A 26,416-nucleotide genomic window follows, 5' to 3' on the forward strand; every position below is an offset into this window, starting at 1 on the left:
AATCTATATTGCCAATCAGTTGATATTAAATCTACCGTGAGATAATATTTATTTGGTTCCATACTTCACTTTTTAATAATTTATAGATTTAGATTTCGAGCAGAGCAAAAAAATGTAACGTGTATATTTTTTAATTTTGTATTTTATTTTAGTAAAAAAATGCTTCAATCTTTAACTGTTTTTTTTTTTTTTTATGTTTGCGAATTGGATCTAATTGGTACATTAAGAAAACAAAAGTAAAAATAACCAATACTTAAAAAAAAAAAATACAAAATAATGTGATTTTTATTTTTAAACAAAAACAAATTTCTGTGATTTTCAATGTAAGAAATCAAAAATCACATAATCTTTTTTATTAGTATTTTCAAGATATTACATAAGTATTTGACTCTTTTAGTGCTATTTATAGATGTTTTGAATACTCTGCAATTTTTTTTCGATTCGTATATGGTAATATCGATTATTATTATATTTAAATATAGTATTTTCTAAGAAAAATTAGAAAAGGGTATTTCATATGTTATTTTTACAGCATTTACAACATATTGAAAATTAATGAGTTATTTTTATAAATGTTTAAAGTTAAAAATCATTTAAATATGTTATTTATTTTTAATCAAAAAATATTTTAAATATTCTGCTTAGGGAATTGCAATTTTTCGACACTGTGTATAATTATATTCTTTCTAAGTACTTAATACAATTATAGAAATATTTTAATGTTTTTATTTAAAGTTTTCTATGCCACAAACTTATTCATAAGTATATTTCCACGGTACATTTATATTGATATTTACATTTTTAAAAGTCAATATTATTAATTTTTTTAACAATTATTATAACAATTATTTAAATTTCCATGTATTTTAGGGGATTTGTAGTGGTTAAAAATTAATTTAGTCTATCTAATTACTATCAGTAACATAAATGTGCATAAGGAAATGTCATCAATTAATATAGAAATATAGGATGATCGATTACTCCACTTAAAAAATTTTTTTCATAATTTACATATATTTACTATTTAATTCAAATTCAACACGTCCTGTACAGTATCTTACTAAATAACAAGATACATTCAATATATTCAATATTCCAAAGCTAATTTCCCAGTTTTTTTTTTTTTATGTATATAATATATACATTTAATATTCTTCTTACAACTTACGATTAAAATTTAATTTTTAACATTTAAGAAATGTATTGATAAAGTTTCAAATAACTGTTTAATCTATCAAATGTATATAATGAAAGTTTAAACCTAAAGTCTTAATAATTAAATTATTCAAATACTTCATAAATATGTTTTATACTCAGTTTGAAACATTTTGATGTATTTTAATAATGATAAAAAAAAATTGTTGTAGTTAACTGAATTCAAAATAAAATTATTGTATATAACAGATTTAATTAATTTTAAAAATTTTCCCATTTTTCAACAAATAGTATCCATAGGTATACTATATTTTCTTTTATAAATTTTGGGGCACCAAAAATATAGCTAAGTATGTAGATTTTTTGCTCTTAGATTTAATTTTTAATTCATTTTACGATGTTATTTAACCAAATGCACAACACAAATAAACAAACAAGCTTACATTTTACGTCCGTTTAATTAAAATATAGTGGCATACAACAACTGTATTTTAATAACAATTCTAAGTCTAATCTCAACTAATTCAAAAATAATCAAAATTGATTACATTTCTGTAACTAGAATAATAATACACCATTCGATTCAAGGTTGTCTTCGTTGTGATACATTACGATTTTTACATTTTTTTTCTGAAACGGTTTAAGTAAAAAACTACTATTCCTTCTTGATTCTAAGTACAGTAATAGCAAGTGCGAGGTATACAAATAAAGAATACAATATTGTAAATGATGAACAGTAGTTAAACTTAATATATTATTATTATAATTTTTTATTTTTTTTTGTTTGTTTTGTATTTATATTAACACTGTTATAATATGCGATTTATTGTACTATATATAATATATATATATATATGTATGCGTTTAATACAAACTCATTCAAGTTATAAATGAGTCTTAATTTTAAACTGTTCAAAACATTGTAAAAAAAAAGTGTGAATATAGTTTTTTTTTTTTTTTTGTTTTGAAAAATGTAGTATAACTGCGATTGAAAAAAAATATCGATCATATTTGTAAGTAGGTACACCTATAAGTGTATAATCAAAGCACATTTATGAACATTTTTCACAAACTGTAATTAAATTTAAACGTAGAGTCATAACAATACGCGTAACAGTTAACTATAGCTCCCCCCCTCGTCCACGTCTACCGGCGGATACAATTATTTTTAATTGTGGTTGCTTAACAAAAATAATTTGTTTAAATACTCCCATTGCATTGCAGGTATGATATCATTCACTAATGAAACTAATCTTCATTAATCTTTATTAACTTAAAGTATCAGTTTATAAGCGCAAACTATAAACTATAAAATTTATTAAATAATATAAATGATTAAAATTTGTTCTGAACATTATATTAAGCAAACTCACCGACTTCGACCACGATATTGTTTGAAATGAACTTTTAACACGGCCATCGATAACTTAAGTCTAAATAATAATTCGATTCACAGATAAATAATTAACTAAGAAAAACAAGCTTCGATTCAAATATAATTGTAATAAATTATTTTTGTTTTATTGGAAACGTTTAATCCGGGTGACAATATACGCATTTAGCTCGTCCCACTCCTCGCACCGCTTACAACGGTATATTGAGCTGCAATTGCAATTTACTTTTAAAGGGTGTAATCGTCGAGCTGAATCCAAACTACACATTTACAGTGGAGATATATACGTATATACCTAATAGTCTAGTCAGAAAATTTTAAACACTCATAGACAATTCGCTGTCTATTTCGTATATATACTATATAGGTATAACAGTGTGATTTACACGATAATAGCTGAGTTCTGTGTGTATATACCTATCGACGAATTAATACGATTAAAATAGTTACATTTACATTAACGGAACGGACAAAGTTATTCTAAGTGGATTTCTCAGTTTGTGGTTGTACTCGCGAAAATCGTAGACACAGTTCAATCGATTTAGTGGGTTACTGATGTGCTATATTATTGCATTTATACGGTTGATTTTATTGTAAATAGAAACGTAATTACCTTGAAAATGATAAAATCAAAAAATGTTGTTACTTTTTCATGCAAATTCGTACCTGCTAATTATTGTAAAATGGCTACTATTGACTACAGTTTAAAAATATATTTTTTAATGATATTTTTAACATATAATTAATTAATTTTAATGAAGCATTATTTAATTTAGTAACCATTTACTAAAGTTACTGATGTAAATTATTATTTTAATCGTAAAAAAATTTCAATAATACCTAATATTAAAGAAAATTCATTGAATTTGAAAACCTTATTATTCGTTTTAAATTTTTAACGCGTGTGAGATCAAAAGATCGTCTATGTAAAGAGATAATTATATTGTACAATTTATTTCAGATTATTATAAATAAAATAATTGAGAAAAAAACACCAAGTATAATAATATGTCTTGAGACTTGAATGGTCTTTTAGTAGTTTTATTCAACAAAAATTATAGAATAGGTTAAGTTTTTGGCCGATGTGTATAATTATTTACATAATATAATATTCATCAAATATACACTTTGGCACCAAAGAGTACACCATTATAATATATGTTTAACGTATATGATTATATTATATAGTTGACACGCACTTTTTGGTTCATTAAAAAATATTTGAAATGAATAATTTATACTTCAGTACTCCGAAGTACGTATTCTAAACAAAAAAAATTCTTTTTAATTTTAAATATCAATTTTAATTTATAAAATAATTTGGTTTTATTTCTATCTGTTAACGAACTTTGCATTATATACTTTGTATTTTTTATCAAGATAAAGTCAATAAAACAATATTTCTGTTAGTATTTTTCTTTCGGAGTAGACTCTGATTGAAAAATTAATGGCAACTTCAACGAAACGTTGTGTATTTTAATGGAAGACCCGACTAATCATAAATACATATTGCATATTTAAATTCGAATTATAATAATCAATTTTGAATTTTTTTTTATGTTTAAAACGTCGGTACAATAAACATTTCACGTATTCGTACGAACTGAAAAATAAAGTTGTATAATAATATTATATGCATAATTATGTAAAATGATAAATTTTTGAAAGTGTACTGTTTCGTCAAATTACAGTTTCACGATAAAAAAATATCGTATTTGAGCGGTATATAATGGCAATAAATGAAACGTTGTAAAAATATAATAATAAGGCGTTTACGTTGTGTTTGATTCTTGCCCTCTGCGCGTGTATGATAAACATTCGAAACTCTTTATTTTGTCTTCATTTTATCATACGCAATGTAGTTCCTTTGTTACACAGCAAATATCTTACATTTCCATTTTGAGCCGTATATCTTATTGCGGAAGTCCCCCGAGGAAGCCGTTACTCATAAAAGCACTAGTTCGAGAAGACGGTCTATACATAGAGTAAGGAGGTGGGGTCGCGCATTCCAGTAATGAAATTTTGATAGGAAGTCGATCGCGTATACTGCTTGATATTCCTATAAAATCATTAAATCATATCCAGCCATGTCGTGGTTTCTATAATATTCTACCATGATAGAGATTGTTCAATAATGACCCGCCGTATACAGTATACACACACCACCGGTGTGTATCGAAAACAGTTTAGTCTGATCAAATTAGTAGCACGAGAGGGCAAAACAAAACAAAAAAAAAATTGAAAAATTGCATTACCCGGTCCGCATAATTATGTATGGCCGCATTGGTAGCCCTTATAAATATGAAAACCATAACTGAATAGTAAAAGTTCAATCGATTTCTGAGAAATAAATATTGTTATACGCTTCGTGGCACGTCCGAATAATTACGTTTTTGAAATACACAATATTATTGTTCAGATCAGACTATTAAATATTTAATGGAGATATAAATATTTAATAATATTATAATAAACATTCGTATTGTGTAAATAATTATTTAAAAATAAGTGCCCACGCTATAGTTTTTTATATTACAAACGGCGAAAAATCAGTTCATTGTAATTATTATAGTTCAATGTAATTTTTTCACAGAGTTGTTTCATTAAAAGGTCAATTTTCTAGATTTATTGGCTTTTTTCGTTGGGAAACGTATTAACCATAAAATGAACGTGTATGACTCAAATTCCTATTTTTACACTATTATTATTACATTTATATATTTTTATTAGTAGATAATTATTGTTAATTTATAACAATTATGACTTTTATTATACATTAAAATATAAAGTGTATACTAAATATAATATAGTTTTTACCGAATTATAAGTATAAATAATAAATAGATACTCATATTTAAACAATATTATAACGCTTTATTTATAATATTTATTTTATTATGTACTATAAATAATTAATTATGATCATAATATAATACAACTTAATACAGACTTAAGAAAATCATTACTTATTCGCAGTTTTATGTTTGCTGCTTGGACAAAAACTTTTTTCGTTAAATCAATATAAAATGTGTTATTATTATATAGACTATAAAGGTTTTATAGTAAGTTTATGTAGATCTGGGCGATCAATGTTTACACAATAGAAATATATAATTTACAATTAGTTTGTCCTGTTACAAACCTGTCTATGTCTATAAATTGAAAATTATTATGAATATTATACGATTTTATTAAATTAATTTTAATTAATTAAAAACTTTTATTAACTCTTTTATTTCATCTTAATTAGTTCTTACCAAAATATTTAAAATATAATATTATAATCTACCATATAACAATATAACAATATGCTCTAATTATAACCCATCAATGATTGCTTTTCTAATTTAAAACTTGACTATGTGTATAATAAAAATGTTGAGTAAACCTAGAGTTCAGTAGTTCCTTCTGAATCTAGTATAATAGTTTAAGTAGGTAATACTCATATTTTGAGTTAGAATACATCAATTATTAATAACCGATAAACATTTATTGTAAAAATACAATATTTGAGTTGAATTTTGATTTAAAACCAGTTTTATACGGCTATATAGTTCTGAAATAAGTGAATTAAAAATTTTGGACATGAAAACTTAACTCGATTTGGTTTTGAAGTCAATAGTAACAATAAAAGACAAAATATTTTACGTGGTTACGCCCTATACAATATAATCGTGTTAATTCGATTAAAATGTGTTGTCTTTTTAGTTATAACTTTTTAATTTCTATAGTAAGCAATGTAATAAGTAATATAACGTAATTTGACTTAAATATCACTTAAAATGCACACGTCATGAACGACGTGTCATAGTGTTTGGACAAGATAATGTTGTATATGCGTTTTGTTATGGTGGTATATAATACGTTCATCAATTGAGACGTTTTTCGTGTTTTCTGTCTCGAAACGCAAAATGTTAAAGAAATATATTGGGTTCGGGTACGTATTTCAGGGCCGTCCTCGCTAGAAAATTCCGACTATGCGTTATCATTGTTTTTCGATTAATTGTCTAAGCATCGCCAACAATGGAATGGGGCTGAAAACTACCGCAACGATGATTTTTGAAACCGCAAAGTATAATATCAATGGAAATTGTTTTTTTTTTTGTTTTCGCAGCCGTACAATGCGCTTTTTCGTGGACCTATTGTAGCCGTTCGAATTGATGTATGTGGTAAGAGATAAGATGCACCACACTAAATTCCGGTGTAGTCGGTTGACAAATATTTAACAATATAATATTATTATTATTATTATTGTACACGTTCGTCCACCGGGCGCGATAACACGCGACTAGACAAACTCGTGTTACAGCAGTAACAAAGAGAATTTATTGGAACTTGATATTTTTTCGTCGATGAAAACTATACACACTATACAGACAAGATATCACGTGAGGAGAAACAATTGAACGTATTTCTGTGACGTGGAAATCAATAGAATGCGTATTTGAGTGTGTCGTGCCATTCCAGCGTAGACCATTGTCACGTCAAAAGACAAAACACCCGCAATTTACATATCAGATGTAATTCTCGGGTATCGGCAGAGCGAGGCGCCTTCAGCTCAACAACAGCAGTAATAATAATAATAATAATAATAATATTCAAATAAGAAATGGTGCGCTAATGTGTCGTTTATGATTATAAATTTCGCGCGGGACAAACGTAGTAGAGATGCTTGTTTGCGGGATGTTTTATAAACAATAAAAATGAAAAATTATGCATCGAGGGATTTCCCCTACCCACCCGTGTCGCGGGCAATACTTCACCTCGTAAAAATAAGACCCTAACAGGCGTCAAAAATAATATACTCGAAACAACTATACTCCGTCGCTGTAGAACATTTATTATATATTTATAATATTATTATTATTTGAATTCCGCGGCGTAATGATGTAATGCAATTCTTATCACGTGAAAAAAAAAAATATAACATGAACAAAAAATATTTATTTTCTTATCGAAAATCACCTCAAGTTCGTATAATATTATTATTAAATTGTTGTCGGTGATAACGATTCTCTTTTCGAAACCGTGACGACGACGACGACGACGATGACTTTAATAGTTTAATAACGTGTATGTGTATTACACGTATAGCAGCTGCGACGACGGATTGGAATGATTATTATAATAACACTAAACAACTGCGTTTTCGTCGTGTCGATTATATCGCACGTTTTAACGGGGTATAGGTAGGTACACATCGTCGGAAAGGTTTTGGCGAACAAATTTAAAACTTAAAACCACTCGTCCAGGCGCAATCCTAAACGATTTACCGAAAATCGGCCCAGCTGAGTCTCCGGCCAAATTGCCGTGTAAATCATTGACCGCACTTTCTGGTTATTAAACGTATACACTGTTACTGCTCACGCACACACACAAATATACACGGCCCGAGGGACTATCAGCGACCCACGGACGGCGTAGAATCGTTTGTCACGTGTCACCCCACGTATTAATGACCACGCGATCCTGCTAAAATTTATATCACTCGCCAGATATCATTCGTCCGACGCATACGCGTCACGCGTGTCTGCGTATAAAAACATAATAATGTGTATACACAGTATTGCATGATATCGTGATCGTGTGTGAAGTCGTACGGACATCGAAGTCCTGTGGTGTTTTTGTTAAAACGTTGGCGAAGTTCGAGGGTTTTCCTCATCCTTACGAATTCTCGTCGGTTCCTGCAGGAACGTAGTTGTATCGCACTGGCGTCGACGTGTGCGTTTTATGTTTTTTATATGAAGGGTTTTTTTTATTTTTAACACTTCCGAGAGAGGATAAAAACAATCTAAAACTTTAACGCGACTGCACGTCTGTAGATTGGAAATCTAATACTCACTAGATTTAATTTGGAGAGGTCGTCTTTCGAATTTCGCTTCATTTCACCATGTAGTTTCTAGAAAAACGAATAAAAAACGAAATAATGAATGATTAATATTGAGCGAACCGGTATTCACTTAAATCCCTGTCGATTCGATAATGTAATCTCCACTATGCTTGATCGTTTTTCAAATCCAATGACCTAAAAATGCTTTTAAAATATTAATACCCTTTCATTGGGCTTAATTGACTTCATTACACGATAGATTGTTGTATTGTGACTTACCTATGTAAAAGACGTTTCGACATAGATACATGATAGTCTACAGGTCTAAGGCATTGGTTTTAATTTAAAATTAAAAAAAAACGTTGGCAAGTAGTAATAATTTCTATGTCCGAAGCCCTCCGAATTATATTTTTACATATTGTTTAATTTTATTTTATTAAATATTTTCATAGACACCGATATACACCATACTCATTTACACATTAGTATTATTTCTGCGCTATACGTTTAATGTTAATTGTATACACTGATACATTTTCCTACCACGTCATAGACGTATGATACATTAGAACCAACGCAACATTATTTTATTATTTGCGTGTAGAAAATTATATCACGATTTATAAGTTAATTACAGATTAGCTTAAAATAAATTAAATGCATTGTTTGTTTAATATTGATTTATACAGTAAAAATAAAAAAAATAAAATACATCACAGCGTACTATGCACAATAGGTATTGCATTAACACTTTCACGACCAATCAATTTATTATAATTTCTACCTATCTATTTTTTTTTCGTTACTATTATACCCATCAAACCGTTATAAACAAACATTTTATACCTGCATTTTTCAACAATATTTGGTCATATTTTTATTTAGATAGAATATGACTATTATGGACATATCCAAACATTCAACGGCAGGTACTAACATTCTTGTAATACGGTTATTAACAATATTTTTAAAAAGACTTCTTGATTTTAATATCTAAATATCTATAACTATAAATAACATAACATAGCAAGCAATAAAACTCATTCGTAATATATCTAAAAAGTTTGAATAACAAATAAACTAGATTTTAGTTTTTAAAAAATATGATACTTCAAAGAACAAGGATTGTTAATCAAGTCCATTGGACAAAACTTAACAGTAAAGAACTTTAAGTCGAAAACCGTGTCTGTAATGGTGCGGGTTTTAATCACCACGTCATTACCATAGCTCTTTTCTCGCAATGTCTTAGATACATTTATTGCTCAAAAAGCTTTTAGAAACGATTGGACCCGGTGATTAAACGTCGAACAAAGAGAAAAACACCACGATACTGTCCAGAAATTAATTGAAACCCTATACTGTTGCTGGCGGTGGAAAGCAAGAAAAAAAAATGTTTTATGTGATTAGATACATCTTTTTACTTTTTAAAGTTAATTTAAAATTATCTGCATCATCGTTTCAATGAATTAGTAGAGGATTTGATTATTATAACGGCGATGATGAGCATTTAAACCGAGTAAACTGAATTACGTGTAGTTATGAGTTCAGTTTAAATATTGTTTAATTTAAATCAAAAATTTAATCTACAAACTAAATAAAACATTTTTATTTTATTAAATCAAATCTCACGTTATACTAATAAATGATTCAAACATCGCGATCGTGACAAATCGCAACTATGTTATACCTATTAGATACCTAAACGGTTACTTACTATTTACATAGATTAATAGACATATTTAAATGAATATACCTATATATTTAATCAATGCTATTTATTGTCGTTTGTAAATAGCAATAAATCTACATTTGAGAGCATATTTTTGTGAACACTTTGATTATTTCTGACTAACATTCTTTGAATCTTATAGAAATCAATAATCCTGGTGTTAAATATGTTTGGAAACGGCTATTAAAATAATCGGAACTGATGATAAACAACAATATGATGTACCTAATTAATAAAGTCATTAAATATTTTACATTATAAATGTACTGCAGTGTTATCTGTTATTATCACATGTAAGTATCAAAATATGTATACGGTGATTAAGAGGTTCCAAACTTATTAAACACCTGGTATTATATTGACATTAAACAATACTTAAGTAATCTTGCATTTCATAAATAACAAACATTAAAATAATGTTATAAAAATAGATCATTTTGTATTTATAATTTATGTATTCGTTTATATTGCAATAATAAAATCATATTCAATTTTCTTATGTATAAGTATATACCTACCTGATATATAAGACATAATATGATAATCTTAAAAGAATAATCTATTTGGTACATAATTAATTTATAGAATATAGACGGTAATTAGTTTAACAGTAAAAAGCCATTATAACATCAAGTAGATATATTAACGTTCTTGAAAATATATTTGAACGTATAGTTAATTTTATATTGACATAAAAAAAAGAAAATGATAAAAGTAATAATATATTTTTAATTATTTTTATAAGTTATGATGTTCTAAGTTTTTAGTTGTTTCATTTTCAAAAATAAAATATTTTTTATAAGAATTGTTATGTATAAACATAGAATTTAGAACGATTCGTCAATTAATCATCTTTAAAGTTTTGATGAGTGCCAAATAGTAAAAAAATTGTTTTGGGGTACCTATATGTGCCAGCCCAATTATCGAAACTATCATATAATTAATACTTTCGCTCAATATAAGGAATGCATGAAAATCACATGTTTCGCTTTAAATGAATTACATTTAAATATTATTTATTTTTATCGATATACTTGAACTCTATTGATATTTCAAAATGTTCGTTTATATTAATGAAAAATTGTACAGACTATCTGTATTTAAAAAAATGTAAATTTATAATAATGAATAAATATATAAACGATTCAATAAGTATTAGATAAGATGATATTTCATAACTGCATACTGGGTAGGTACTGACAGACACACCGGTAGATTTCTGATTTATAACTCATGTATTTAAATTATACCAGAGTTCCGTTTGCTGGAGTAATATACATTTACCATTCTTGTCAAGGTAGCACCTATCTATCAATATATTTTATTATTTTTAAAATTATGTAACATTTCATATAAACACCATAATGCAGCGGTTCCCAAACTTATTTTTCCGCTGTGCCTTTTATTTGGACCAAATTTAGCCACGGTGCCCTGCTGCGAATAACACGAAAGACAGAACAAAAAAATTACTCATTGATAACCAATTTTACGTAGACCACGGTGCCCTTAAAAAGTGTTCGCAGTGCCCTAGGGGCACTGCGGTGCACAGTTTGGGAACCGCTGCCATAATGTTTAGTGAATTTGATTATTTTCCATTGGTCTTTTAGTGTTTAATACCTGTTTGGTTCATACCGATTTAACGTTTTTTCATTAAGTCAAAGCGATTAAAAACACATTTTTTTTATCATTATTACATTTGATATTTATGGATTTTTTGAACATTAATAATAAGTTCATTATCATTTTTCTTACCTTTATTTAATTATATAATTACTTTAATATTTGTATTAATAAGTACGAATATGAAAATCTACTTTATGATGTATTAATATAGTTCGTACTTGTTGACTAAGTAATAAATGATTTTTACAGTTTATTTATGTGTTAATAAATACATTTTTCAATTAAATTGCATACATTTAGGCAGGACTGGAAAATTATTAATCAGTTAGCTATCAAAACAATTTATCCAAATATAAAATAATATAGTAAATTAAACATTTTACTGGTATATGTTCCTGTCATTCATGATTATATCTATTTCAATTTATAAAATTGACATATAAATAAATACTTAGTACGTTTATAATTAAAACATTCAAGGAATCATATTATTTTGCTAAAGGAAATACAAAAAAGGATGTTTATAAAAAAAAAGTTTGTAACGTCAAATAGATGAATGAAACCGATCATGTTAGTTGAATCATCATAATATGTGGTGAATTAACCTTGAGTTTTATTCAATAAATGTCACGATTGATTTTTCAAATAAAAAATCAAATAATTTATATATAACCTAATAACTATGATATTACAATATCTAATGTTTTCTTATACTGCGAAATTGCATAATGGTTTCCTATAGACGATCTTTTATTAGACTAAACCGTATAAATAAAATAATATAATTATACTAAAGAGACGGAAATAACCTATACATCTTGGAACATATTATATTTACGACACACAAGCTGGCAAAACTTTCAGAAAATAATTTAGTGTACACTTGTAACCAATATTAATTTAACATGCTAATCTAGCAAAGCAATAGGAGGCATTTGTCTTGTTATATAATAGCTATTCGTAAAAATGAAATACTATAACTGTTAAATCAATACGATATTTTGGTAGACTATTTATTTGTATTTTTGATTCAACACTGTTTGCATACCTATTTAAAAAAAAAATTGAAATAGTAATGCTTACTTGGTTCCCTCGTAAGTATATTAAAATTATTTATGACTCTTGGCATGAAGTATAATTAGCACATTTTGCATACTTCGTGAATATATTTAATAGTACGATAATAATAATCAAGTATAAAACATCTATGAAATAATCATAACACGGTATAGTTAATAAGCATGTTTGACAATATAAAATATACCTATTAAATACTTTATTTTCTAAAATAATAAGTGTAAACATTATAAGTTTATATTTTACAAATTATAAGATTAATTTTTGTGGTAAATAAAGTTATGTTTTTAAGATTTTGTGATCAGTTGAATTTTCAAAGTTTCAACTAGTTACTATGTTTCTGAACCCAGTGACATACATTGAAAAATTGTATTCATATTTTCAACAAAGTAGTGTAAGTAGCCTTTTTTAAACAATGACCATTTTATTTACGTCTAGTGTATCGATATAAAACAAATAAAAAAAATCTTTTAATATTATACTTGCAATGTATAATGTACCTATATATTATACATATTCAACTTGAACCTCATTTAATATTTTAATGTAATGTTTCACCTATTTATGATTTGTAGAATAATGCGGTTCTGTTTCCTTAAAATAAATAATGCATGTTACAAATGATGTTGAATAATCCTTTAATAATTTGTTTTTTTTTTGCAAATAAGGATCATAATTGAAGTAAATAATAAAAGTAAAAATCATTACAAATATGTATGTCTGTATAATTCGTATTATTAAACGTGCTATTTTTTTAGAACCAAATACAATAAACTAAAAACTTGAAACAATTTAGTTGATATTTTATTTACATTGATGTGTCAATAATTCAATGGTTTCATAATCGATAATGTTTAGTGTACGATTGCAATAATATTAAAATTTGTATGGTTCCTTATAACTTAATACTCTATTTTGAATTATTTATATTAATTGTACTTTGCACTATAATTTCAATAACTATAAGCAAACTACACACAATATTCTATTATAATATTATAATTACAAAAATGTAAATTAAATTATTTGACTACATTTAATAAAATAATCATTAATTAATAAGCTTTATAAAAAAAAAAAATAGGTCAACGAAAACACGTCAACATCAAACGATATATTATACCTATAGTCAGTATCATTCAATATAATTAAAAGTACCTAATAAGCTACCCTTAAAATGTATTTCGATAACATTAAATGAACTTAAAAATAGTGGATTTCACTAAAACAGTGTATTAAACTATTGATATGTATACATTTTATTTTGGTAAATTCAAAATTTTAAAGTTAAATAGTAAAGTAAGACATTTTTAAAGCAAATTTACAATGAAATTATCTAAAAAGTATCATATTTAATATGTATTAATGAATAATGATATTATCGAGATAAAATTGTGAGTTAAGTTAGATCTTCTAGTTTTTGATTTAATTGTATTGTATATACAATTAATGTGTAATTAACGGAGATTTAGTTAGTTTTTGGATGGCCCATTCAATGGTAATATTATACTGAATTTACAGTTTATACAACAGTTTGGCATACATATTTTATTATAACCGTTTACTCGAAATATGTCGTAATTTTGATTAGCCTTTTTTTTTTCTTTTTGAATTTATTGGAGGGTTATATTTTCAATAACTGAAAAAAAGTTGTTCATCCATTATTCAAAAATCCAATTATGATATAATAAATTGATTGTAATGGCTAATAATATTGTACATCGTATTGACATACTCTTGGACTTGAAGTCTAATAAACAAATTACAATAATATAATGGTTTCCAGCTGCTACTGACTTTTTTACTAAAAAAAAAAAAAATACAAAAAATTTGAATTTGGTTAATGAGTTATTTTTGTCTCATTACTTCTAAATGACTCTCGCGAAATAAACACCTGTATCACTAATAAATTATTTGTGTATACAAACGTATTATAGCGTCTCATTTTGACATGAAAGAGTTGTTCAACCACCGTTTTCACGACCACCGCATCACCCATCGGTATTATCTCTGAAACTTAACTTTGACCCTTTTGTAGATACATTTAGATAATACGGTAAAAGTCGAAAACAATGGCATCGTGGAAGTCTGATAACACAGTGTGTCTGTATGCACTAGTTTGATAGTTCATTATTACGCATAATAATAATATTAAACAAATGCAAATTTCTATTCGATTAATACAGATTGTACTTATCTATTCGGATGTTTTGATTTGGGTATAAGCTGTTTAAGAGATGGCTGATGCATTGGGAACAAACCGAATAATCACGTATCACATATTTGGGCATGCATCATATTATACTATGCATAGTATTATTGTTATGCGTCTCATCTCGGTGTTTTGGTGTTGATGAATCTATCAGCAGCTATTTTGAAATCCGTTTAAACATTGAAAACTTTTTGAGACATATTAATTATTTCTAAATATAATATGCATACATGATTGAGTTGATGCATTGAAACGAAACGCGTAATCGCATACCGTGTATTTGAGTATGATATTATTGTTACACAACTTATCTCGGTGTTTAAGAATTTATCAGCGATAATTCGGAAATCTGTTTAACCGTTTTAAGCTCGTTAGGTCATATTTCTTTCTAAATATATGCATAATGCGTGTTTGAGTTAATATTTATTGAACGATCGATAATAATAATTATCAACTTAATTCTCGATAGTGGTGAATTTATATTTTCCATATAGTTAAAATAATATTACAAGGAATTGTATATCACCAATCGTCATAAAATATAAAAATACATAATATACGTCATATAGTGCAATATTGAATGTATTTAAAGTAGACGGTGTCGACAGAGATGCTTGTGAGTTTTGAAATAATTATAATAATAATTTACTATAATATACGATCGAAAAACACACGTATGTTTCACGAGGGGTTACCGGACACCATCCCGTGCTAATTCGACCAGAATTTAGGTATAATCGCTTAAGAGGACGTACAACCCGCAAGTTTTTTCATCTTCCTACACACGTGCGACATGGCAAATTTTCGTTCACCAGTTTCAATACTGTGCTGTCAGTTTCGACAATTAGAGTGAACCGACCTATTATAAAATTTAATGGTGAGATTATTGCACAGGGTCCCACGTAGCCTTTTATTGATTTTGTTATTTTTAAGTGAGTTATGATCTTTTTGAAACCGATGCGGGCACTACGTCCTCTTAAAGTATTTGAAGGCACAAAACGGAATAACGTAATAAGGTGTTGTATTTTAAAAGACAAAAAATCAACATTTTAAAATATAAAATGTTGATTTTCCGAATATACCGGAATCGACCACGTCACGTGGTATTTTAACGTCGTGACAAATAGGTATATATGCGCAGGGTGAAATACGCTACGATTGCCAAGTCCCGCAGCTTGTATGTTATATTATTCATGAATATGGAGAACCCGTGAGGATTTGTGGGGTAAAATGGACTTTTATCCGAACGTATGCGTTTGACGGCGCGCGTTCGCCGACGATCTGGTAATATTTTTCTGCGGCGGCGGCGTTCGTGTACGACAAATAAACCGACAGGTCGTATTCGTTTACGGGCCATTTTAAATTTCGACAAGACACTTTCCACCCGCGACCACGTTTGCGCGGCATTACGCGTAGGCGGTAGTGCGGCGGCGGTGGATCCCGAAATCGGATATTTGACATTTCCTATATCGTATACATCATAATATCATATAATATTATAGCCCACCTAATCTACGACGAAAAAATAGTGTAACAAATACCCAATACAACATAAACCCGCCGCCAGAGCGACCGGGAGCCGCATTTTTCGTGTCAAATGAGCAGTATATTATATACGTTTATAATACGTCTTATATTATATGTATATATATATATATGTGTGTGTGTGTGTATTAGGTATATAATGATAATAATATATATGTATACACCGATATCCTCCTCTCGCTATTATTTTCATATTTTTCTTATTTTCACAACACGTACGCATAAACGCGGATTTGCGGTAGCTTATATAAATAATGATTATACGCGCGAAAATAATATTGTCGCTATACCTATACAGAATCGACATGCATCTGTCAATCTGTCTCTGCGGATCGGTCTCCGCCCGCTCCATCGCACTCTATTAAATATGGCTTAGACCGTATTTTCTTGTACATATATTTTATTCTTCACACATGTTTCTGTTGGTATTTTCCCTCGATCCATATCCACCACCGCGCCCCATCCGTCCCCACCGTTAACCTTTTCAAATTACCCCAGTCGCATCCCGAGACACTTTCATTCCTTTTTCTTTCCCTTTCATTTTATTTTACAAGAAGTTTTCAAAAAAAAAAGAAGAAAAAAAGCTTGCAACGTATTGGCTGGTGATTTTTTTCTCCGTCATTATTATTTACCCTTACATGCCTCGTGCCCCGGGGTTATTAAACCGCCGCCGGGTAGAGTTTCAATTGAGCTGCAACAATGCGTACAGTAATCGGTCACAATGTGTACAGTATAAATTTACGCTCCGCAGACTTGACCCATATGTTTTTCGGTGACATAGTCTATAAGAGTATGTTATTATTATGCACTTCCTTAAGATACGGGCGAAATAAAAATCGAATTTGTATTAAGTTAATAAGTGGTAATAAAATTTGATAGTGACTTACAATCGATTTAATGTTTATAAACAGTAGTTTAATATTTTAATATGTTTATCAAAGGTGCTCAATAAATTGGTCGCAATTTTTTTTATTGGATCGTCGAAAAGATCCGACACTAAATAATACAAATAACGTATATATTATTTTTTTTTTTTTCAAAACTGGGCCGTGTTTTCTAATATTATCTTGAAAATTATCGAATAATTACTTTTATAAATATAAATATAAATACACCATATTCGAATATAATTTATCTTTATTCCGATAGGTATACTACTGATAATTATTAAAAATGACAATTGCTAATGTTTGGTATCACTTAATTAACATTTTAAAATCTTATAACTGTTGATTATATTATCATACATTATATTATAAAATTATATTTCTGTTAATCTATGTAACTACATAATTTGTATCGGTAAATTTAAACCAGAAATACTTTCAACTTATAATGATATTTTTATTGCAATTAAAGTTCATAGGTTATCAGCAACTTTGACATACTTGAAAATCAATAACAAAATATTAATAGAACAAAACAATAAAGAAGACCATAAATACCAAAATGACTTTATGTAAATATAAGTACAACGAGTCCTGATTTACTTTCTTTTTAGATGAACAATGTGAGCATCGTCCTGAATGGGTTATTTATTTCACAATATAAGGTTCTAAGAGTATGAAACCATAAGATGAAACGACATCTAAAAATTAAGTATCTTTAGTTTTTTAATAAAATTTAATATTTTTTAAGTGGTTCAAAATTAATTTTAGGTTCAAAAAAAATAAAAAAAATGCTTTATATAATTTTTCTTTGGTCTTTCAGAAACCAATAATAATCTTTTGAAATTATTTCGTAATAATTATTAGAATTTTAGCCAAAATCATATGGATATTAATCGAATAGAACAAATTAGTTATAAAAGTAAATTTAACCAATTTTCGAATAAGTTTTTATACACGGTTTCAATAATTCTCAAAAAAAAAAATAAAAATAATTATTGAAATAATTATAAATATTGAAATGGGTAAAATATTAATTATATTTTACTACTGAAGAAATAAATCAAAATTTAAATTTAAAAACCAGTGAGGAATTAATTGGGCTAACTAATTTGAATAATCAATATCTTGTATTCCCATTCAATTCAAATATCTAGAGCTATATATCAAAACAAGCAATATCGATTAATTCCGCTTATCTCAACTTATATGTGTATTTTATATTCGTTATGTAAAAAAAATAATAATTATAAATATTTAATGTTGAAGAAAATTTAAGAACTGTGTTTTCAAATATAAAACTTAATATGAAAACTAGTATGTCAAATATCCAATCATAAGGCGCTCATTAATATTAAAATTCAAAGTATTATTATTTTAAAATTAAAAATTATGTTTTGTGTGTCTTTAAAATTAAAATTTTGAATTTTATTTTTATTATTTATTATTATGTTCATTTTCTAAAAATATATATATACTACATATAATTTAACATTAATTGTCAAGAGGGGCGATCGACCCACGATTGAAAATAATTTGCAAACAATTGTTATAATATAACAGTTATAAACCACATATTATGATTTTCTCTTATAAGAAATACACTTTTTAAAAGGTTGATGTATTCCAAACTTGATCTATGTAAATAGACTTTAAAATTTCAAATACAAATATTTTTTTATAGACTCTTATTTAGGATAATCTGTAGTACCTATATAAATTATAGACTATATTATTGTGATGACGCATAATCTTTAGTTTACCGGTTAGGGAAAAACCAAAACCAAGAAGTTTTTTCATTTTGCCGGTTAAAAACATTGTATGATTACGTCAACAGCATTTATCGAATATGTCTGTGCGTGCATGTGTTCCGGCTTCGAAAATAGGCACTTGTGGTTATTTAATAATCAGTTAATTTGCATAATTTGTCATGTCAAACACGTTATCGTAGTCGATATCTCGTCATCGGTTATGCAATGTAATCGATAAGAAATTTTTCATCAAATAAATATATATTATCGTATACGATTTAACCGAACTGACGTTGTGCAAAAACTCTCTATTAATGCTTTAAGTGTATATGATGTTTGAAAGCTCTAAAGTTCATTAAACCTGGCCGCAAATTGACTCTGCGAAATGATGACGGAGTGTATGCGTGTGTGCGCGCGCGAGAGAAAATGAGAGACGGAAACGGCATTTATTATATACATACATCTCTGTTGTCGTATATACCTACCGCCGTAGGAGACATCTGGCAATAATGGTTAAAGTTCCGTCCTTGACGGTAACATTTAACGGAAATTGTAGGGGCATGCAGCTTTCCGCGGACATCTTTCGTTCGTTATTAATGGCGTTATGACCAGGGTTTTCCGCTGTATATATAGACGGAGACACCGCACGCCCGGCTAAACGTCCGCGAGATATTGCGCCGTCCCGTCCCGTTAACCGTTCGCAACAATATTGAAATCCTATCCGCATCCGGGCCGACCGTCGGGTGGAAATCATAATATTAAATAGGTAAAAGTAGATGCCGAAAATAATACGATATTATACGATCAGATATAAACGAAATTAAATGCGCGCGCGTGCCGCCGCCGTTATATTTGTATAATATGTTTGTCTCCGCAACAATTTTGTCGTCGACCACTCATCCATAACCGCGCGTACTGCATTTCCGTCTAAAAGACGTATACATAATATACGCGTACAGACATAAATATTAGCTGTCCTGACTGTAGTACAGTTAAGGTAGACCAGTGATTGTGTATAATAGCCCGCAAAAAAAATACTATTATTTTATTTCGGCAGCGGTGTTTTATGAGACATTAAATTACTAACTCGAGATCAAACTGTTTATGATGTATAAATATATATATATATGTATGTGTGTGTACAGGATGATTTAGTAAGACTGCTTACCAACCTTTTTTTTTTGTTCAATGATGCAGTTATTTAAAACCTGATTTTTTGGAATTTTTAAATATACACTTAAAGCTCATATTGTGTTCAAATTCGTGATGTTTTTTGTTTTACTTGAAAAGTGTCCAGTTAAAATAAAAACTTCTATTAAAAAAATTCCAAAAATCATTATTTTAATTAATCAATTGTTCAATGAAAATTGTGCGTGATCAACGAGCATACTTAGGAAATGACCCTTTGTAAATTAACTGTTTCTTAACGACCATTACCCGTAAATTTATCGAACATATTATTGTATTATAGGTAGCATGGATCCACATCGATCGGCAAATGATTTTGACTATTCATCGTCACGTGATAGCCCGAATACCACGATTTGGCATCACGTACGATAGTCAAAAAACGTGGCTGTTACATGTCAAGGGTGCGCAGCCCGAAGACAGGGGCTATTATATGTGTCAAGTGAACACAAACCCCATGATCAGTCAAGTTGGATACTTACAGGTGGTCGGTGAGTACGCTTTTAACCGTGTCATGTACCGTCTCGGAACTATACCACCGGTCGCTATTACAATTATTCCTACATTAAATATTATTATATACTTTCAATTGAATTAGAACGTATAATAATATTCTCTAGCCACTTCGTAATGTCTGTTTTTTCAACAACGAAAAATTGCCCGTTTAGAGAAATAATCATTCCAATTTGATACCGTGGAATTTTATTCACAATGCGGACACATTCATTTTGTGGCATAATATATTTAGCATAAAAAAAAATTTACTTTTGATATATTTATAATAATATACCCAACTAATATAAAATGTAGACATTATATAATCCTTGTGATGAAATGTAAGAATTGTATTATTAGTGTCATATAAATGTAATTATCCATGTCATGTTTGACCATCTTTAAACTCTCAATAATTTATTTAGTTAAATTCAATGTTTCAATTGTTTGATTTTTACATTTTATTTCTTTGGTACAATTTTAATCTATTTTAAATGACAGTGCCACCAAATATCATTGATGAAGAAAGTTCTCCATCTTCAGTATCTATCCGGGAAAATCAAAATCTATCCCTTACGTGCAAAGCAGAAGGATCACCGACGCCAAAAATAAGTTGGAAAAGAGAAGACGGTATTAATATAGCGACGGATCGAAAAAAAAAAGGTATTTTTCATTTATAATTTCTGATTTACAATAATAATACTAGTGCAAATTAATAAATTAAATCATAGTTAGATATTGAGACCAAAATCAAATTAAGTCGTCATTAATATATTTTACTGTTATTCGAATAGAATTATAATAATGTTGATATAAATTTTCATAAGACGTGAGTTGTTTTTGTAACGTTAATTCCGTTAAAGTATCAGTAAAATGCCATCTAACTACTGTTGTACCGCTGAAAAAATAAAAACAAGTACATAACATTGTAATAACGATTTACCGAGTGAATAGATGTTTATTATTTACTTCATTAAATTAATTGAAATTAAAAAATCAGATATATTTTCAAATTAACAAATAAAAAATAATAAATTGATTATCATGAGTTCCTGTTATTCATTTAAAAAATAATTAAATGTTTTTAACTTAAACATCTGAGAATTGTTATATCATATTATCATAATATGTATTTCAATAACTAATTCTGATTAAAACAAAACTTATATTTTATACCCACTTAATGTCATAAAAATGAGCATATATTTTATTTTTAATTAAAACAAAATTTATATGACTCTCGAGTTATTTTTACCACTTGACCATTGATAAATCGATGAATTGGTAGTATAGAATTACCTACATGTTTGTTTGTGTAAATAAAAAAGAAAAACACGTCGAAATGCTATTATTTATATCTATAAATACTACAACATATTAAATGAGTTCATGTACTTAATACTCTATTTGTAATAAAATTGTTTTTAATAAACTTTTAAAATACAATTAAAATATAATTCTTTCAGTAAGGCATTTTTTCAACCACTTAATACTAAATTTTAAATTTTATAAAAATGTATTTTTTCAACATAACTACGTTTATTTTTTTTAAAGAAAATTGTATTATTTTTTTAAAATACCAATATTAAAGTTTTTAAAATATTTATTAACAATACAGCGTATTTTCCAACTAGGTTTATCCTAGAATAGAGTTCTATTGTATAGAGTCTTTACATCAGTAGTTCATTTTAAATCTTGGTAGAACGATTTTGGGGTAATTTACTTCCGCTACCTTTTTATGCGTATATGTATAATACATAATCGAGAAATGTATTTGAATTTACTCAACCAATTTTAATAATATAGGGAAAATTTGTTGCTGTGGAATATTGTAATAATATCACAAAGAATGAAAGAATTAATAATACCAAATGTTTATTTCATTTTTCTAAATTTATTTGGTTCTTACTCTAAAAATAAATAAAATATCCTTATAAGACCAACTAAACACTAATATCAGTAACAACTCTCACTTTAATAAAAAATATTTAGAATATCATGATTTATTTTCGAAAATAGATAAGAAGAATCCATTTTTTATGAACTTTAATATTAGTATAATCCAGGGGTGGCCAACTTTAATCGACTTGTGATCGACCTCCGAGATTTTCTGGGTTGTCGTGATCGGCAAAAATAAAAAAAGGTTGTTTGTCAATTATAGCTGTGTATAATCTCGTTTTTAATAGTTATTTATTTCTGTTTTCTAAGTACAATTTTCATATTCGTGGGATATACAAATATGTATATTCGTATAAATTTACAAAAAAATAAATATTTTAATTGTTTTCTGAAAAAAATTCAAAAATTTAAGAAAATGCGAAAAGGTGTCGTAATAGACTCAAATTGATCTCGCGATCGACTGGTTGGCAATCCCTGGTATAATCGATTAAACCAAAATAAAATAAAATATTTGTAGTTTATTAATAGCTTTTATTAAAATATAATAAATGCTTTTTGTCTTTGTATTTTTCAATGAACATAAGATTGTATTTCAAGATCTTCGCCTTGTTTGATTTTTTTTCTTTTTTTTTAATAAAAAATATTAATATTTTAATTTCCAACTGGATTTTACGGCTTTTCGGGCTAACCACATATGAGATGAATGTATAACATGCACGATAAACTAATTCCATTATTATACGATTTTTATTGAAAATTAAACTTTACAGCATCTTATTTTGAATTATTTTATTCTTAGGTTTAAAAATGGTTTGTGTATTTACGAATAATTTTTAAAATACATAACGTAATAATTAAACTTATTACTAATTGAGATTCACAATTGGCTATTTTGAATATTCTTTATCAATTTTTAAGTTTTTTTTTTATTTTCGGTATTAAATAATAAAAAATTTAGCGCAAGTACCTATGAATTATATTTAAAAGAAATTGTTTATAAATATTGATTACAACAAGTGATTTTATTTGTAAGATCTCCATGGGACACTCCGTATACGTATAAGCCTTGATAATTTAGTTACATTCGATATGGTAGTTTGAAATACTGATGTCAAAATATTCTTAAACGATCTGTTTTTTCTCAATTCTTCTTTCCATGCTTTATCATAACATGGACAATTTATTGGTATTGTTGAATTGCATTTTTCTTCTTCCTCTTTTTGCTTTTCTTCTTCCATTAAACATTCTAGTGATTTTACATCAGAAATAGACGCAGACCTGTGTGAGGTACTTTCTGATTCGAAAAACAATAAATAGTAATCTGGAATATACCTTTCTGTGATAACGCCTACACCACTCATATATTGACGAATAATATGTCCACCGCCGAATACATGATTTTCTTGTGGTTTTTGTCGGTCCAAATAATTAGAATTGTTTTTATTCATCAATGTAACAGACGAATTGTTTTGGAAATGAATATCCATATCGTTGTTAGTTTTAAACATTCTTTATATCGTTTAAAATACTTTAAATGTTTTACTCAGTGGTGAAATAATAAAAAAAAAAACACTTCGTTGTCATAGTATTTATTACCTAAAAAACATTTAAATTAAACGAAAATATTAAGAATAAGTAATATTATGATTCAATAAATAACTTATAGATAATTCTATTATTTTTGGTCTTAAAAGCCAATCGTTATTGTTTACTTCCATATTTTATAAATTATCTATATTATTTTTATTACGTTTATGTAGTAGAGGTGACTAGTAAGACTTACTAGTCGTACTACGGAACGATAAATATGTGTAAGAACTGAGAAAAAAATTTTTCTCTTAACTACCATCAAGTATTTGATGGTCGATTGTTGGTCTTAAAAACTGAGCATTTTATGATAGTATATAATTAACTTATAACTTAATACAGAAATCCATTAAATAGACAATTTTTATTACTGAGACAATTTTATCGGATAAACATCAGATTAGCAAAGATATTGTTTTTATATTCTCCTATATGTGGTTGTTTGTTAAGTAGTGAAAAAATACAGTCAAAGGATCACGTACTAATTATATTTTAATACTTTGAATAATCGAATGGCGTTGCTTTTAAAACTGATACAGATTATTTACTACATTCATTATCGAGTATGCATGTTAGAAGCTATTAGTTATGACATTAATTCATAAGTCATTATACGCATCATTTATTTGATATATTTTAAATTTCAATAATTAAATTAAAATTTGTATGCACCTTGTACCTATATGGTTCATTATGCATAATTAGTAGCACGATCTTAGAACATTTAAATGTTTAAAGTATTTTGCTGGTGTCTAATTAATTTAATAATTCTATATAGAAAATTACAATATTATGTTATTCTGAGTTAATATTTTTATGAAAAAATACAACATTTATTTGAGAACGATCATTAGTTTTATTTAATAAATATTAATAGTTTTAAAAACTCGAGTGTAAAACAAAATATGATAATCTAATATGAAGTTTTTATTTTTATTTTTTTTTTATTGCAAACCATTAACATAATATAATACTCTACATAAAATAGCTAAATTATCAACGCTGTAATTTTTTTAAAGTAATATTTTATTACGTCTGAAACTCTGAGCTCTTTTTTTATATAATTTTAATATATTATTGATCATTTCATTTGAATAAGCCATGATTTAAAATGAAATAAATAAAGCAATCGATATTGTTTTAAATCGAGAATATTTAAGTAGAAAAACTGAAAAGCTTTAAGTAGATGTATAGAAATGTACAGATTTTAAATTCGAAGTAAGTTTCATAAGCATTTCTATATATTATTTTTCTCATTTGTCAATTTATCTTAAACCCATGCAACCAAAATATTTTACTCTAAGGTTTATAATGATCTAGTATTGTTAGAATAATTATCACTGTACAAAAACCTATATTATGTAAGGCATATCATCACATGGTTATACAAATTAACTCAAAGTCAATAATAATATTATATCGATATTTCTATCACTGTCGTTCAAGGTCCTTTAATTTTTTTTCATCTGTTTGATTGTCGTACGTGTATTTACAGCAGTGGAGAAGCTGTTCGGCGACACGTTAAACTTGACAAGAGTCAACAGAGCGGATATGGGCGCATATCTCTGTATCGCTAGCAACGGTGTGCCGCCGTCAGTTAGCAAGCGCATTATACTCGACGTCGAATGTAAGTACAGAACGATATCGCTCAACAATATAATAGTTTTAATTAAAACGTACGGTAAACGTTAAACAACACTAGTCCACCTAAATTGTTATGTACATAATATAATATAATAAATTATGTATTATTATCATGTTAGGTACACGTCTGTGTTGCGCCGTACAATAGAATCCAAGAAACAATGTCACACGCCATTGTTATGATAATGTGTGTCGTCTACTATAATAAGCTTACTGTACAGCCGATATCGTGATTTTGATCACTTTTTTTTTGAAATTTTTTAGTTAGAAGTATAAGTACGCAATTTAGTTGTTTTATCTGACGCGGCCATGTGTATGCTACGCGGTCGACGAACTCGAGAGTATGTGATGTCATCTATGTTTTTTTATATATATATATTATATATATTTTACTTATTTTT

The 26,416-nt window shown here is 27.6% G+C and overlaps 1 protein-coding gene across 3 annotated transcripts in view; it reads left to right on the forward strand.

Moving 5' to 3' along the window:
* Positions 1–26,416, forward strand: part of LOC113552270 (lachesin) — a 114,388-nt gene that overhangs the window by 69,970 nt on the left and 18,002 nt on the right. For 2 of the 3 annotated variants that reach the window (XM_026955062.1, XM_026955064.1), the window contains exons 3-5: positions 20,674–20,881; positions 21,387–21,548; positions 25,867–25,998. In XM_026955062.1, coding sequence (XP_026810863.1) covers positions 20,674–20,881; positions 21,387–21,548; positions 25,867–25,998 — 502 coding nt within the window. The remainder of the gene's footprint in view (positions 1–20,673; positions 20,882–21,386; positions 21,549–25,866; positions 25,999–26,416) is intronic. The other variant, XM_026955063.1, reaches the window with a different exon arrangement.

This window comes from Rhopalosiphum maidis, chromosome 2, assembly GCF_003676215.2.
Source record: "Rhopalosiphum maidis isolate BTI-1 chromosome 2, ASM367621v3, whole genome shotgun sequence".
NCBI lineage: Eukaryota > Metazoa > Arthropoda > Insecta > Hemiptera > Aphididae > Rhopalosiphum > Rhopalosiphum maidis.